The sequence below is a fragment of the Eretmochelys imbricata genome, chromosome 2 (assembly GCF_965152235.1).
Source record: "Eretmochelys imbricata isolate rEreImb1 chromosome 2, rEreImb1.hap1, whole genome shotgun sequence".
NCBI classification, from domain to species: Eukaryota; Metazoa; Chordata; order Testudines; family Cheloniidae; genus Eretmochelys; species Eretmochelys imbricata.
Genome location: NC_135573.1, coordinates 58,572,301 through 58,587,858, shown reverse-complemented (window position 1 = coordinate 58,587,858; position 15,558 = coordinate 58,572,301). Strand labels below are relative to the sequence as shown.

Here is a 15,558-nt window from a genome sequence, read left to right as displayed (position 1 = left end):
ATAACCTCTCTTGGCAGCTGTGTTCCCCAAGAACTAAAAAATTGTCCATCTCAGCAGGCAATAAAGCTTTCTTGGCAACCGGTAGAACCCTGCACAGATATAAAATGTGTCTGCATCCGATCTGTGATCCGCAAACATGGTCTGCAGATGTAGTTAGTTATCCATGGATTAGCAGGGCTCTAGCAACTGGGCTAGTGCTTTGGAGTTAATTACCAGAAGACAACTAAAAATCTCTCTGTTCTGAATGAAATGTAAAATTCACTTCTTTGACAGCTCTCTCCCAACTGCAACAGAAAAAATAAGAAGATACAGCAGGAAAGAGGAAAGCAAGAACAGCCATAACAGGAGGGGAGAAAGAAATTAAGACTACCCAGAAGCAGGGTAAAAAATTGGAGCACCAGCTTACTGTGATGCTCTTTGGGGAGATGCTCAGTTGTAGCTGCATCCTTCAATGTCAGATAAGATATTACTTGCTCTTAAGACAATAAGACCAGGGAATATCCACAGAGAGTTCAAAATAATTTAGAAATCATGCAATAAATAAGACAGGAAGAATGATTCTGTGTTTTAAACACAGGACTGGTAGTCAGGAGTTCAGGGTTTGGTTTTCAACAGACTTCTTCCCTAGTTTTCCCCATCAGTAAAATAGGGATACTTTCCTGTCCCATACATGTGTTGGGAACAGTAATTAATTGTTTTGGAAGCTCTTTGACATGCTCAAACGTCACAGTAGAAATGTATTAAATGGGGATATCAGGTGATATGATATCTGGCAATGATTTGTGGCACCAGAAATCTGCAAGGATTCCTTCTTCCCTCCCACTCTCCTTTCTTCCCAAACTGCAGTATTTCTGCAAGGGGTTATTTTTAATATCTAGTCTACTTGGCCCTTATATTTCATCATACCAGATTTTCTTTACACATTAAAAGTCAAACATTTTTAGGCAAGTTGCCCCCCCCACCTTTATAACTCTAATTTATAAAGAATGTAGCAATCGGTGATAATTACAAATTTGCAGGCAGGAAAATATTCTATGGATGGGATTGCAGAAATGGATGAGGTGAATGGGAATGGTGTAACAACTGACATGCATTTAGGCATACAGTTTGGGTGTTAATTTTCTCTCTCAAGCTGAGCAGGGACAGGCCAGGTCCTTACTTGGACAGGAAGCCTCACTGGAGCGTAAGCTGCAGGAAGTAATGCTTTCTCCGATTGTGCTGAACACAGGGCTCAGCACCATGGTACAGTCTTTCAACTGTCAGCTTCTTGGCTTAAACCTGTCTTAGAAAAAGCATTTATCCTACTTGCTACTCCATTCCCCAGTACATGTTACTGCCTGACCAGAACATTTTCCATACCCTTTCTTCACTGAGCTGCTGCTCTACATGTGTTATTACTATATTAGATAATGATGATCTCAAGGGGAGGATGGTAATACTACTTTGTAATTTCTGAAGGCAAAAACCAGTCAGATTTTTTAAAATGAGACATTAAAATACATGGAGAAAAAAGTTCAGTTGACAAATTTTGCTCACCAGTAATTTTCTGTCTCAGAAGAGTAGCGAATAAGACATCACAGTCTGGCAGCTGTCCAAATGTGTTGTGTGTAATCTTTGGTGATCTCAGAGTTCCCAGTGGGAAGGTTTCTCTGAAGAAAGCTCCACCATAATTGCCAACTCTTTTTATACCCTCAGCAGAGTAGTGTCAAGAGAGACTACATTTTCCTCATATTTCAGAACAATATTGGCACATATTGATGGGGTATCTTGCACTTCTACATACTGGATTTGATTCTGTGGATACTAGAAGTTTCAGTTTCTGAGACTATCAATCTGGCAACTTTCACAATCACTGCATTCAATTTTATCTTGAATTTAATGTTATTTCTTCATTGTAGGTACATGTAGATGTGATGGTGGCAGACTAGGTCATGCTAGGATGTAGAATCAATTCACTTGTGTATTAGTGCAGATCAAAGTAATGTTCAGTTGTGTAAGAGTGTATTGTGTATTTAAACTTCATGAAAACTAATGGGATGTTATTTGCATGTTTTCACTTATCTGTTCCTGTAATAATGTAATAGCAAACATTTACCTTATGTATACTCCTGTAACTAAACAACCCATCAAAGAAATCTTGTGAAACACTAGGTAAGGTCTTAAACATGGAATGCTAATTTCAAAGCAAGTGGCCATTATATATCATGGTCAGAGGTCAAAAGACTAGGTGCATTCCTCACTCACCGTCATCAAAGGAAAAGCCCATGTGGGTAGAGACTCTGTCAGCTTGCTTTCTATATGAAGAAACTATAAATATGGATTCAAAGAAATCTCTGACTGGACTGTTCCGGGGAAGTGTTTCAGATGCAAACCAGAGTTCCCCAGAGACTATCTGGGTACCCTGAAAGACTTCTGGGAAACTGGCAGTTTATTACATCATTAACATCTTATGAAATTGCAAACTGTGACTCCTCTGTTAATATATTTGACCTGCTTTAACCTCTCAATAACTCATTTCCTATTCTTAGCTAATAAACTTATAGTTAGTTTCCTACAGAATTGGCTGCCAGAGTTGTCTTTGGTGTAAGATCTGGAGTGCCAATTGATCTGGGGTAAGTGGCTAGTCTCTTGGGATGTGGTGTGATTTTTTGTTTTAATAATCTTTTACCACAAAGTTCAGTTTGTCTGGGTGGCAAAATACCATGAAGTCACAGACTGTCCCCTTAGACTTTCCAGGCTATGACTGGTATAGTGATCCAGGAGTTTACATTTGTTACCAGCATAGTGAAATCTAATTATAGAACACACCACCATCTTGGGAAATCTGCCCTGTTTTCTGGCAGTCTGTCCTGAGATAGGCACTCACAGTTGTGAGCCACGCCAGACAGTGTGACAGAAGGTTCTACAAAGTAATCATTCACTGCAACCACAAGAATGATAAGTAAAAGTCCCAAACGGTGTTTTGGTGTCAGAAGATTTCCCCTCTTTCTGACTCCCCATTTGAACCTTCCACAACATTCAAATAAACAGGAGTGTTAGAAATCCTTAAAGACTAAGCAAATCAGTTATTGATAACTCTCATTACATTGGGAACATGGAGTTTAAGTTAAGAATGATTAAATAGTTGGTGTGCAACAAACAATTACATATTGTTCGTAATGTTGGGGAAAAAAGAGGTGGTGGTAAGTGAGAAAAGGAAGAGGGGATAATTCCAGATCCACATCTTGGAGATGCAGCTTTACTGGTAAAACATTTTTTAAACTTCTGCAATACCTATATGGAACTCCTGAAATTGAACCAGCTATTTCGTAGTAAGACTAGGGATGTGGGAGAGACACCAATTAGAGAGACCACTATGACCAAAAGTCATGGCTTCAGGCCATGAGTATCAATCCTTTAATACCTAATGAAAGAATCACAGTAGATTGTAGCTTCATATTTCCAGCAAGATAAGGCAGGGGGAGGGGGGCAGGGAGGCAGGATGAGTTAATGCTAGCCAGATAAGGGTGAAAATTTACAAATCTAAGCTGTCTAGGGAAAATAATAGTGAGAAAGTTGATCATTTAATAAGTGGAGATGAAATTGATGCAAATGGCTAATATTACTTCTAAAAATAATGATCAATAAAGAAAATATATAAAACTGATTAAATAGGAAAGAAAACCCTGTTATTGATAAAGAGATAAGGAATACTTGGAACATTTGACCATATACAAATTAGCTACTCTGGAAAATATGGACCCTACAGTATTAACAGAATTATTTAATGAACTTACTTTATATACGATTGACCATTATTTTCTGAAATGAAATTCAGATAACTGGGAAGTTTCAAAAGATTAGGAAAAAAACAAATGAAGTTTTCAAAAAAATAAAAAGGAAAAAAGTGATCCTCGAAATCCATATATTGAATTTCTATTCCTAGCAATGGAACAAATGGGCACAAATTCATGAAATAACTACAGAATAACAGGACCACAAACAGTAAGTACAAATTCACACATTGTACATTGAGGAATTCCAAACACCAGAAAGGGAAAAGAAAGAATTCAAAAGAACCGAGACAAATTAGAAACATGGACAGAAAAATAATTCAATTGGAAAAATACTAGCTAACTCAATTCAATGCACAAACATACAGGGACTGGAAACTTGGAAAGCAGTAATGCTGAAGACCTAAGAATGATAATGGATCGAAAGTTAGACTTGAACAGGCAAGTACAATTTGGCTGTAAAAAAATCCAATACAGTTTGCCCACACAAAAAGGATCGTTCCGCAGAGCAAGGAAGTAGCATTTTTTCTCCATACTGGCTCTGGTGAGACTTCACCTAGTATATTATGTTCAGAAGAGCGGAGCAACAAAATGACCTTCTGCTGTTTTCTGTATAATCAGGATGGATAAAAATCAATGATTAAAAAAAAATCAGATTTTTTATTTAAATTGGATTTTTTGATAAAATGCTTTTTGAGGAAAAAAACCCTATCTAAAGGAAGATACATTATAGCTCAAAGATATCTCATCATGGAATAGGGATTATAAATTCTAATTCTATAGTATGAGAATATATGTATGTAATGTTTAAGAAAAGTTTTGTAAATGAGTTCCAATAGTTCATGGATTAGGGACCCAATCTTATGAGGTTCCAGGGGCTCCTGTATAGATTTAGGTTCATCTTTCTATCTACCCAATGGTACTCAGTGCTCAGTAGAAGATACCATCAGAAATGCTTAGTTTTGCAGTTCTCAAACTGTGGATTTGTGTCTCCAGAGATAACATGCTTGTTAACAGCAAAAATGTTTTTAAATAAATAAAATATAGAGAGGTGAGAAGTCACAGACCTCAACCCTATTGTACCCCCTGCAAATTTGTGTACAGAGTCAATCCCTTACCTCTCTCTAAAAGTGCAGTTTCAAAAAGTTCAATGAATAGAAGATTATTGGGGGCGGAACAGATCTGGAAAAGAAGAAGTCGTCTGGAGATAAATGTGAGAAGGGAGGGACAGGCAGTAGAAACAAAAGTGAAACTTTGAGCAGCATATTCCAGAAGTCTTGAGGTCTTTCTGAGTGTAGCCTTCATTGATTTGAGATCTAATATACCATTCTCTCACTAGAAGGGAAAACCTACAATGGCAGCAGACCGTAAAAGAGATCCAGTTTGGGAATAAGAACCAAGAAATATATGTTTGTTGATGATGTTTTAAAGAAAGTCACACCAGTGAACTGGTGGAAGTCACTTAAGCACTTGGATTCAGAGACTATTGAAATGATAATCTCACTTTTAACAGCAGTAGCCTCTTCTGCCAGTGTAAGAAAGAATATTTTCTTCCTTTGGACTAATTCATTTCAAATTGAGAAATTGTTTGGGACCTGAAGAAGCAGGAAAGCTTGTTTTTCTTTTCCAGATTATGAACAAACAGGAAAATAAAGGTGAAGACGACTGAGTTAGCTGCATAAGTCCATATTTTAAGTTTCTCATGTTGACCTGGCTGACAGTCTATTTAATTTTTTTAAAAAATATTTCATGTAACTATTTTAGTCAAAAACAATTTTAATCAAAACCTGATTTTAGAAAACTTGAATGTTTAACTAAATTCAAAAATTCATATGCTTATTTTGTTAAAATATTATATGTTTGCTGTTGAAGGAAAAAAATCCAGAATACATAATGTTGTTGTTTTAGTTAAATAAAACAATTTAAAATGTCTGTCTGGTGATGTTCTCCTCCTAATACAGCATGGCAAAAAAAATCCTCCAAATATTAATGATTAACCTGTTGAACTGGAGATAGTTCACCTCCCAATGACTTCATAAATATCTGCTTCAATTATCTTTGGTAAATGAAATAACCATACAATCATTCATTTTCTGATTAGTTGTAAAACTAATCTAAAAAGTTTTCAAAGTAAATCACTTAAAAATGTATAGTGTGAACCTTCTAAAAATGGAACGTACATCTCTGAGTTGTGAAGAATATGTATTAAGGTTATAACAACCAACAAGAATGCATTTTTATGTAGTGAAATCGAGTCTTCCTGACTAGTGATGTAAATCAAATCCACCCTGTCTATAATCCATGTGTATTTGCTGTCAACTAACATTGGAACAATACAACTTCTAAAGCCTAAATAAAAAAAACCTACCTGACCAAATGTGTGCATGCCACATATGAAAATATAGGGTTGAACCATTTAAAAAGTCTGTAACGGCTTTCCCAAGAACATAGGCATGAAAGATAAATGTATCTGTATTCCATATTAAGCGATTTCAAAACAAGATTTGTGCCAGGATTAAAAGGTACATTTAAACCACATGGTCATTATGTACTTTTTGAATACACACAGTAGTGCAAATATTTACAGGTTCAGTTAGTTTAAAAGTTTAAGCCACACAGAAAACTGAAATTCAGGTCCAACATTATCTTCGATTAAAACTTTCTACTGTATTTTTTAATCACAGACAGTATATAGAGTCTTACAGTCAAATTTTGCCTTGTTTCACCTTTTGTAATTTATATGACGTTGGTAGGTAACTCAGGGCAGAATTTATAAATCAATATTTAAAATTGGCAAACACCTGGGACTTCAAGTGCTTAGTGTTCAATACATCTCTAATAATTATCTGTATAGTATTTTTAAAAGTCATGTGATTGTATAATCTGACTCTTTCATTTGCACATACAAAGTTTTCTGTTTGCATGTAATAAAATAAAATCATAGCAAAAGTAATGTTTGTCTTAACTGGCATGAATAGTTTAAAATTAATAGTAGCCTCTTATACTGAATCTGCTAGGAAAGGTTTTTCCTCAGAGACTACAAAAAGCTGGAAGTATTTTCTTTGCTCACTTAGCTCTTACACTGAATCTTTCTATATTAAATAGCAACAGCCCACATAGGGGCCAAAAATTTCAACTTTGGGTATCTAAAATCAGGCTCCAAAAATCAATACTTAGATACAGTACCTTAATAAAAGTGGCTGGATTTTCAGAAGGGTTGAGCACTCTCAAATCCCAAACTAAGTCATTTTTGCACTAGTATGAACAAGTGAAAATAGGTCATCATGAAAGGCACTCTGCCTTCACAATCAGTTTTTGCACTACAGTTGTCATCAATAATTACTTTATATTATAGTAGTACCTTTACTAGCTGTTTTGTGTCACTGGCAACAGAAAGTCAACTTTACAAAAAAAAGAGATAACATACAGCTGTTCACAGTAACTTCATCTGACTAACTGAATATACAAGTTTTTTCAATCCCCATCAGACGGAATATGACAATCATTATTTATCTGAGTACTTTGTAACACTAGATTACATGAAATGTATTTAAGACAGCAGAATTATGTAATTTATTTTTTTCCCCAAACAAAAATGTTGTTCTGATTTTACATAACAGCAGAGTGCTTTTGGATTCCTCTAATACTCCATGCAATGTTCTGCATACACAAGTCCATGTATTTATATAAAAAGGTTGTGCTTAGGTATTTATTTGAGAATACACAATCTTGTTTCTGTTTCTTGCAACACTTACAAACTGCTTTTCCATCTGGAGTTGGGAGACTTTTCATTTACTGTTAAGGAAAAAAAAAAAGTAAAGTAAAACTAACCAAGTTAGTCACTCAAAGCTATCATTGTTGGGTCTAAATATACACTGTTTTTTGCTATGGAAAAGGAAAATATTAGCAAAATGAAGTAACTCAGGAAGCTTAATTCTAACCTCAGACACATGAAGTTGTCACACCATATATCTTAAAATCCATTTGTGCATGCACACTAGGAGATTTTATTTTAAAGCCACAATGCCGTCCACCTGAATACTGAAGGTTAAGGTTAAGTGTTTGATTTACTGGAGGTTGTTAAACATTCACAAATTGGCTAACTGTAACAAAACCAGACTTCTAGGGATATAAACCATATTAAGAACAAATTTTAATGAATATAATTATAAAACTTAAAGGAAAACATACTGGAATTTCTGAATATTAAGAATCTTTGGGCAACAGAACATGTGCCAAATTACTGTTCTAGTTTTCATAACAATGGAACAAAATATGCTAGACATATTCAGTGCTGCACATTAACAAGAGGTTTCTTTGGACAAATATTTTGTGAAAGTTAGAAGAAACTTTCATTTGACTGCAGCTACTGTTTCCTAAGAACAGACCAAAATTTGAAATACGGTACCCCAAACTGTATTAAAAAATGGCTTTGTACCAAAACAAAGTCAAAGGTCAATGATCAGTGGTATGAGTATGCAAGGACTTGTATAGCACTCATTCAGGACCAATAATATGTATTTTTCTTAATATAAATCCTTAAACTGAACTGAAATATTGACAAAGGTATAGTGCTGTCATGTGTATCACAAATCTAAGTTCTATTTAGAACTTACCAAGTTAATACTTGCATCAAAGTGTACAAATCAGCAAGCAAAAAACCATAGTTCTTATATTTTCAACTTTACTCCCCCCTTCAACCTCCCACAAGAATACTCAATATGGATAAGGGATTTGAAAACGTCTTTTTCATTCTTCCAAAGAAGGTGGAAAATGTAAATTAATTCTATATGCATCAAAAGTAACATACTGAAGAAAGAGTCACAAGAATTATTCTAGCCAGCATTTGGTACAACCCATAATTGTTAAGGCTGCCAAACAATTTTAGATGCTCATTTCTTTCTGAAGCATAGACTTTTTTGACTGAAGCTCAGTGTCCCTGGTCGCTTATCAAAAGGTGAATTTTTATGGTTCTAAGAAGTGTGAAAAAATTCTTACTTGGAAAAAAATTGGCTTTAACAACTTTTGATTGTTTGAAAGATACACACTGAGCATGCACAACAGAACATATTAAATTGACAGATGTAAATTTAAAATGATTTATTGTGCATATGTGCACAGCTTATTAATGGGCAAGTTGCGGCTCCTCCTAGGAGAGGAAAAGGAACCCTCTACTCATCTAGTCTTTGGGTATTTGCACAAGCCCCAGAAAATATCCTGTTAATTGTGCTACCTCAGCTGAGGCTTTGGGGGTGGGGAAGGGAGGGACTTGTTAGTAGGTCAACAGCACATAAGGCCCAAGGAGTCTTACTCAGCCAAGTTTGTAAAGTGTCCAGGACCTATCTTCAGTGTGCTTGCTAGTGTCCAGCAGTGGATAGGAGAACACATGCTACACCATTTAAAAGGTGTAGTGAGCTCAAGGGATCATAATGATGCCCTACTGCAGTGGTTCTCAAGCTTTTGTACTGGTGACCCCTTTCACGCTGCATGCCTCTGATTGCGACCACCCCTTATAGATTAAAAAAAACACTTTTTTTTATATTTAACACCATTATAAATGCTGGAGGCAAAGTGGGGTTTGGGGTGGAGGCTGACAGCTTGCAACCCCCTGACGGGTCCCGATCCCCAGTTTGAGAACCCCTGCCCTACTGCATTCTGCTTGCATCTCTCTTATGCACAAAATATGGTTCATAGTACTACCTCCTCAGCCCCTACAGTTATGGCACCAAAGCAACGATTGTGCTTGAAGACATGATTTAGACTTAAGTGCTTCCTTTTTAAAAATTCTATCTTCAGATGTTTTAACTTAAAATGATACCAAAACTATTTCTTCAAATTTTATTTATCACTTTAAAAAATCCAAATGTGAAGAAAATTGGGCTAAATGCCTTTATTTAAAACTCAGCAAACCCTGATAGCTTATTCACTTGTACACATTTATATTTTTATATACTGGTACGTATGCTTGTTAGCCTTTGGCTAACGCCTGTTCAAGTGCCTAGTTTTCTAAAGACATTGATAACGACTACTTGGCCTTTTCTTACTGGGTCTTATTACAGAACTGGGACATTTTCTTGACCATTTTAAAACAACTTGAAAGTAATATGCAAAAAACCCTAAATTAATACAACATTAAGGTTGCAGTTAATTACTATAAACTCAGGAAATGTAAAAGATAAGGTTACACAATTTTTAACTCTGCCCCCAGTAACATATGCCTAAAAAAAGTCATTAGTTATGTAATCACAGCTGATCTAAACTTTTAGAAAAAGATTAGAAAAAGATTATAAAATGTATCTGAGAAACTGCATGTGATGACAAATACTATTGTAATGTGTATGTTCTTTAATTCTGATCTCTTGAATGTATGCATTATGATAGTATTTGTCGTCACAGGCACCTTCTCAAAGATATTATATGATCTTTTCCAGAACTTTAGATAACCTTAATGTTAAATCATCTTAGTTTTTAATTTAATTCTACTTTAAATTGTCTGAGTGACTACTAATACTACAAAAATTGTATGAAAAACTATCCATGTGTGATTTCCAGAAAATAATTTAACAAAATATTCTTAAGAAATAATTTATAAAAAGAAAAAAAAAACTTACACACTTTTCCTTCTTTTTCTAATTTCCTTAAGTGAAGGGTGAGGTTATTTTCTGCTGCTTTAAGTAAATTTTCAGGAGTTTCCTAAATAGAAATACAATGAATATATAGTCATGCCATATCTGCTAATAATTTTTCTTTTTTGATTTTCATTTTCCTTTTATGTTCAACTTCCCACCAGCAGTGGCAAAGAATTGAAATAAGTCATACAACTTAAATCTCCAGTTTAAATAATACATTTTCCCCCCCATTTTTTTCATTATGTACTAATTAAGGATAGCACGTGCTTAAGTGCTGTTGTGAATTGGGCCTCTACTGGGATGTTAGTGTGGCTAGAAAATTTTCTTTAGATTTTACTGACAGCTTCATAAATGTGGTTCCCTCCCTCTCTCTGCGCTAGAAAACTTACTTTTCCAAGGTTATTACTCCTAGTTTGCGACAATATTTGCAAAGCTATTGAAAAAGTCACAGCATTGAAAAAAGTTAATTTTGCTAATGCAAGCTATATAAACTCAAATTTCATGACAAAAGAGTTTCAGAATGATAAAGCCCGTCATGCAATTTCCCCATGTTCTTTCCCGGCCAACTTTATGCCCAAATTTGACAATGTATTACAAATAAACCATTTCGAACATTAGTATTTGGCCAAATACGAAGCTCAACATAAGAACGGCCACATTGGATCAAAGGTCTATCTAGCCCAGTACCCGGTCTTCTGACAGTGGCCAATGCCAGGTGCCCCAAAGAGAATGAACAGAACAGGTCATCATCAAGTGATCCATCCCCTCTCTCCCATTCCCAGCTTCTGGCAAACAGAGGCTAGGTAAACCATCCCTGCCCATCCTGGCTAATAGCCATCGATGGACCTATCCTCCATGAACTTATCTAGCTCTTTTTTGAATCCTGTTATAGTCTTGGCCTTCACAACATCCTCTGGCAAGTAGTTCCACATGTTGACTGTGCATTGTATGAAAAAATACTTCCTTTTGTTTTAAACCTGCTGCCTATTAATTTCATTTGGTGACGCCTAGTTCTTGTGGTATGAGGAGTAAATAACACTTCCTTATTTACTTTCTCCACACCAGTCATGATTTTATAGATCTCTATCATATCCTCCCTTAGTCGTCTCTTTTCCAAGCTCAAAGTCCCAGTCCTATTAATCTCTCCTCATATGGAAGCTGTTTCATACCCCTACTCATTTTTGTTGCCCTTTCCTGAATCTTTTCCAATTCCAATATATCTTTTTTGAGATGGGGCGACCACATCTGCATGCAGTATTCAAGATGTGGGTGTACCATGGATTTATATAGAGGCAATATGACAGCAGACAGCTGTACATCAAATTCCCTTTCCACGCCTCAAGGTTTTTTCCACAGTTGCCAGCATTTCTTAAAATTTGTGGGGAATTTTCCCAAATATGCTATGGATCTGGAAGTTAGAGATCTTGTGGGATCTAAATGGCAAATTGTCTTGTTGTTGTCTTGGCAAATTGTCAGTTATTTTAAAAATAAATATCAGAGATGCAAAACAGTTATCTCCATATTAAAAACTTAGAAGTGTCATTGTAAAAATTATTATAAATTAGTGATTGGAGAACCTCAGAATGTTTGTGATTCTGATAAGCATCACAGCTTCTGGATGCTTACCTGAAGTAATGGAGCCTCTTCTTGAAACCACCTCTCCTCATATAACTGTTCCTCTCACAACAGCCTATACCTGTCTTCAAAGGGGGGCGGGGGGGAAGGGGGATTTAAAATTCAGAGTACGTTACCCAGGCCTGTCCCCATACCTCTCTGAAATTACATGGGGGACCCACCTCTCCCAAATTTTCTACCCCTTGATATCATTATCCCCCACCGTCCAGTTCCCCTGCTCCTCTGATTAATCCCCCCTTACCACTTACCTCAATGTGTAGGGGGAGGGAGCTACTGGCTCCCTTCCCTGGCTCTGAGCTAGTTTCCACTCTGCACAAAAATCATCAGCCTAGAGTAGCTGCTCAGACAGACAATAGGTAGCAGTCTCTGCCTGATCTGTATGAGAGGTCAGCATTACAGAAAAATCCCTCCTAGGCTGCAGTAGTTCCCAGTCTCCAGGACACAGACTGGAACTTGAAACACCTGAGGTGCATTTCCAAAACCCTTTGTAAATCTGTCCAGGATGTTTACAGCCCATGTCCGATTAGGATGGTTGGCCGCTATCTTTTGCCCTCCCTGCATCTTGCGCTTTCCCTTCAGCCCAGCTCAGTGAGTAAGTTTTTTCCTGTAAGCAACACCATGAAAGAATTCTCTATACTGCATGCCCCACACTCTGAGAATTACCATAAAGAGAGGAAGGGTAAGCAGAGAGACTAGCATCTTTAGGGCTCTGTCTGATGATCAATAAATAGGCTTTTGAGTGTACAGTCTGTTTTATCTTTAAGTCACAGGATCCAGCTCTTGTTGCCCCATGGCAAGCAGTCAGAACACAGGGTTTCTAGCAGTTTTTAGCCTGCACCTTCCTGAAGCCTGTGGGAGCATGCAACTACAAGTTCTCAAATACCTTGCAGGAGACGCCAATCCTGGACATAAATATGTTTAGTTATTGTCTGACATTGTTCATTCTGATCTATTTTATAACTACAAACTTTCTTGATCCTCATGAGGAACGTGTGATTACTAGGCTTAAAAATAATTATGAAAGGTAGAAGTTAATAAAAATAATTTAAGCCCAGATTCAGTAAAGCACTTAAGTTGCGAGACTACTTACATGCTTATAGTCATGTGCGCACTTTGCTACATTAGTCCTTTACTGCACAGGACTAGACCAGAAAAAGGGCCAAATGTGGCTCTGCTTAACTATGAAGCTGCCTAAAAGCCCACACACAAACACATAACATGTTGAATTTATTTAACTGAAAATTAAGGTTGTGTTCTTCAGTTCAATTTAATAACATTTTAACTATAATTACCTTGTATACAATCTTTACAAGTTCCATTGATGTAAATGATTTTCCAGCATTCTCCTGCAAAACATTTATGATTTGTTGTTCACGTGCATTTCGGTGAGAAATGTATCCTTGAATTTTAGCACGTGCATCTTGCACTACTGGGCCATGTCCTAAATTCAAACACAATTACAAGAGTTTTTTCATATAAGAAACAGAATATTTTAAACAACTTATTTAATAATTTGCTCACAAATATCCTCTCACTTTGGTAAAAAGCTCTGATAAGCCTACAAATCCTATGGAAGCAGCAGCATCCCTGTACTTCCCACCCTGCCAGTTAGGGTTGCCAATGTGGAAATATTTAAAAAAACAGACACTCCAGCAGGAATGCGGGAACCTCCCCTACCCGGTCTCTTCCTCACCCCTGCCCAGCCTATTCTCCCTAAAGCCACACCCCACCTCTTCCTCTGAAGTCCTGCCCCCATCCACTCCTCTTCCCCCTCCCTCCCGTCACTCACTGCTTTTCCCCTCCCATCTCCACCCAAGTCAGGAGGGACTTGCCTGTGGAACCGGGGCTGGGAGCTGCAGCTGCCCAATGAAGGTAGGAGGCAGCCCTTGCTGAGTAGGGGTTGGAGTGAGTGATGACACAGCGCCTCCCCCGCTCACAATAACCGGACTTTGGATGTCCGGTCAGTAGATCTGAACGGACACTGTCAGGTCCCCAAAGTCCGGTCGAAAACCGGGCACCTGGCCACCCGACTGCCAGTATATCTTTGATTCTCCATTACAGTGTGTTTTAGACACACTGTAGACCACAGAGTTATCAATAGAATCATTGCCAAGTTTCACTTTACAGGCTGTAGTGTATGTACACAGGTTAAAAGGCTAGAACATGGGAAAGAAGAAAGAGCAGAGAGAACAACAGACCTGGAAAGATTTGAGGGGGAAAGGACAACACAATAGGAAAAAAGTGGATGCTGCTCTGGCCTGTTTTTTTTTTTTTTTTTTTTTTTTTTAAAACACAATGAATATTTTTCAGAGGCATGATAAAAAGACATCAATCAAAAAAACTGGAATTTGATAGAGCAAGAATAAAGAACTGTCAAGAAAGGTAATATACTGTCCATTTAAAATTTGATTAAATTTGGCATAAAATGTATTTTGGACACATTAAGACAAATTGCAAATAGTGGAATTATAGAAGTGCTTTGAAACCAAAGTAGAAAAAGGGATCATCATTTTTATCTATGAAGCAGTGAACTTTGAGGAATCTGTGGTATTGCCCTGATGATATAAAATACTAAAAGTTTAATTGTTTTGGTTTGTACAATACACACATGAATATACGCAAACATAATTTGAACGATGCCTTCTTTCTGGAGAAATCAATTGCCAATATGTAGGGAAATTCTTAGAGTTTTTTGTGGCAAGAGGCAGATAAATCACGTACTGTATATTGTACAGAACTGAGATACACACATACATAATAGTTGCTAACATAGTTAAGGCTGCAACTCGGGTTCTTTTATAAGATTAAAATTATTGGGGTGCTCAGAATTAAACAGTTTCTTTTGAAGTTCTTTTGGGCTCTACATTTTTGGAATTATTCTCCAGCTATAGTTGTATTTTTGAGACAGTTAAGTAAATTGATCAAACCAAGTTTTAGTTCTAGGACTTCAAAAACGAAGAAACATTTTTGGAAATTATGACTAAGCGCCATGACTTTTCAGTTCCTTATAACTTAAAATTGACTTACTTTTCACTCTCTTCCCCAAGTCCTTCTGAAATCAGTGTCCTAGGAGGTACTGGGGCTGATGTAGTGCAAAGTGCCTGACAATCCAAAGACTAGGAGCCTAATTCTTCACTGTCTGGCACTCTGTAGTAATTGACACTGGTGCAAAGTGGGTGCAAAATGCTGTCATATCACAATGGTAGCATTTATACTTGGTGTGCATGTGTGGTCCATGGGTCCCAGACTCATTTTGTCTCAGAAGTGGCAGTTTGGAACAAAAGAACTGGCCCTCTTCAGTGCTTGACGCATACATGATAAAGACTACCATAAAAGGAGTCCATGCTAAGATAATAAGTCTTGTAGGGAGTATGGGGAGAGTTTAAGCCCGACAGGCAACTAGGTGGAACTTGTAAGTTTGGCAGAAATTGATTAAGTCTTTTCAGCACAAAAAGTTTATGTACATTAAACTTTATATATTGATTTCAGCACATACAGACCTATGCATTTAATACTATGCA

At 36.8% G+C, this 15,558-nt stretch overlaps 1 protein-coding gene across 2 annotated transcripts in view; it reads right to left on the bottom strand.

Moving 5' to 3' along the window:
* LACTB2 (lactamase beta 2) overlaps nucleotides 1-15,558 on the bottom strand; it is a 32,419-nt gene that overhangs the window by 6,688 nt on the left and 10,173 nt on the right. Inside the window, exons 5-7 of one of the 2 annotated variants that reach the window (XM_077810152.1) lie at nucleotides 13,330-13,478; nucleotides 10,385-10,466; nucleotides 7,529-7,568 (exon numbers count right to left, since the gene is read on the bottom strand). In XM_077810152.1, the coding sequence (XP_077666278.1) occupies nucleotides 7,529-7,568; nucleotides 10,385-10,466; nucleotides 13,330-13,478 (271 nt within the window). Of the gene's footprint in view, nucleotides 1-7,197; nucleotides 7,569-10,384; nucleotides 10,467-13,329; nucleotides 13,479-15,558 lie in introns of those variants that run through there. The other variant, XM_077810154.1, reaches the window with a different exon arrangement.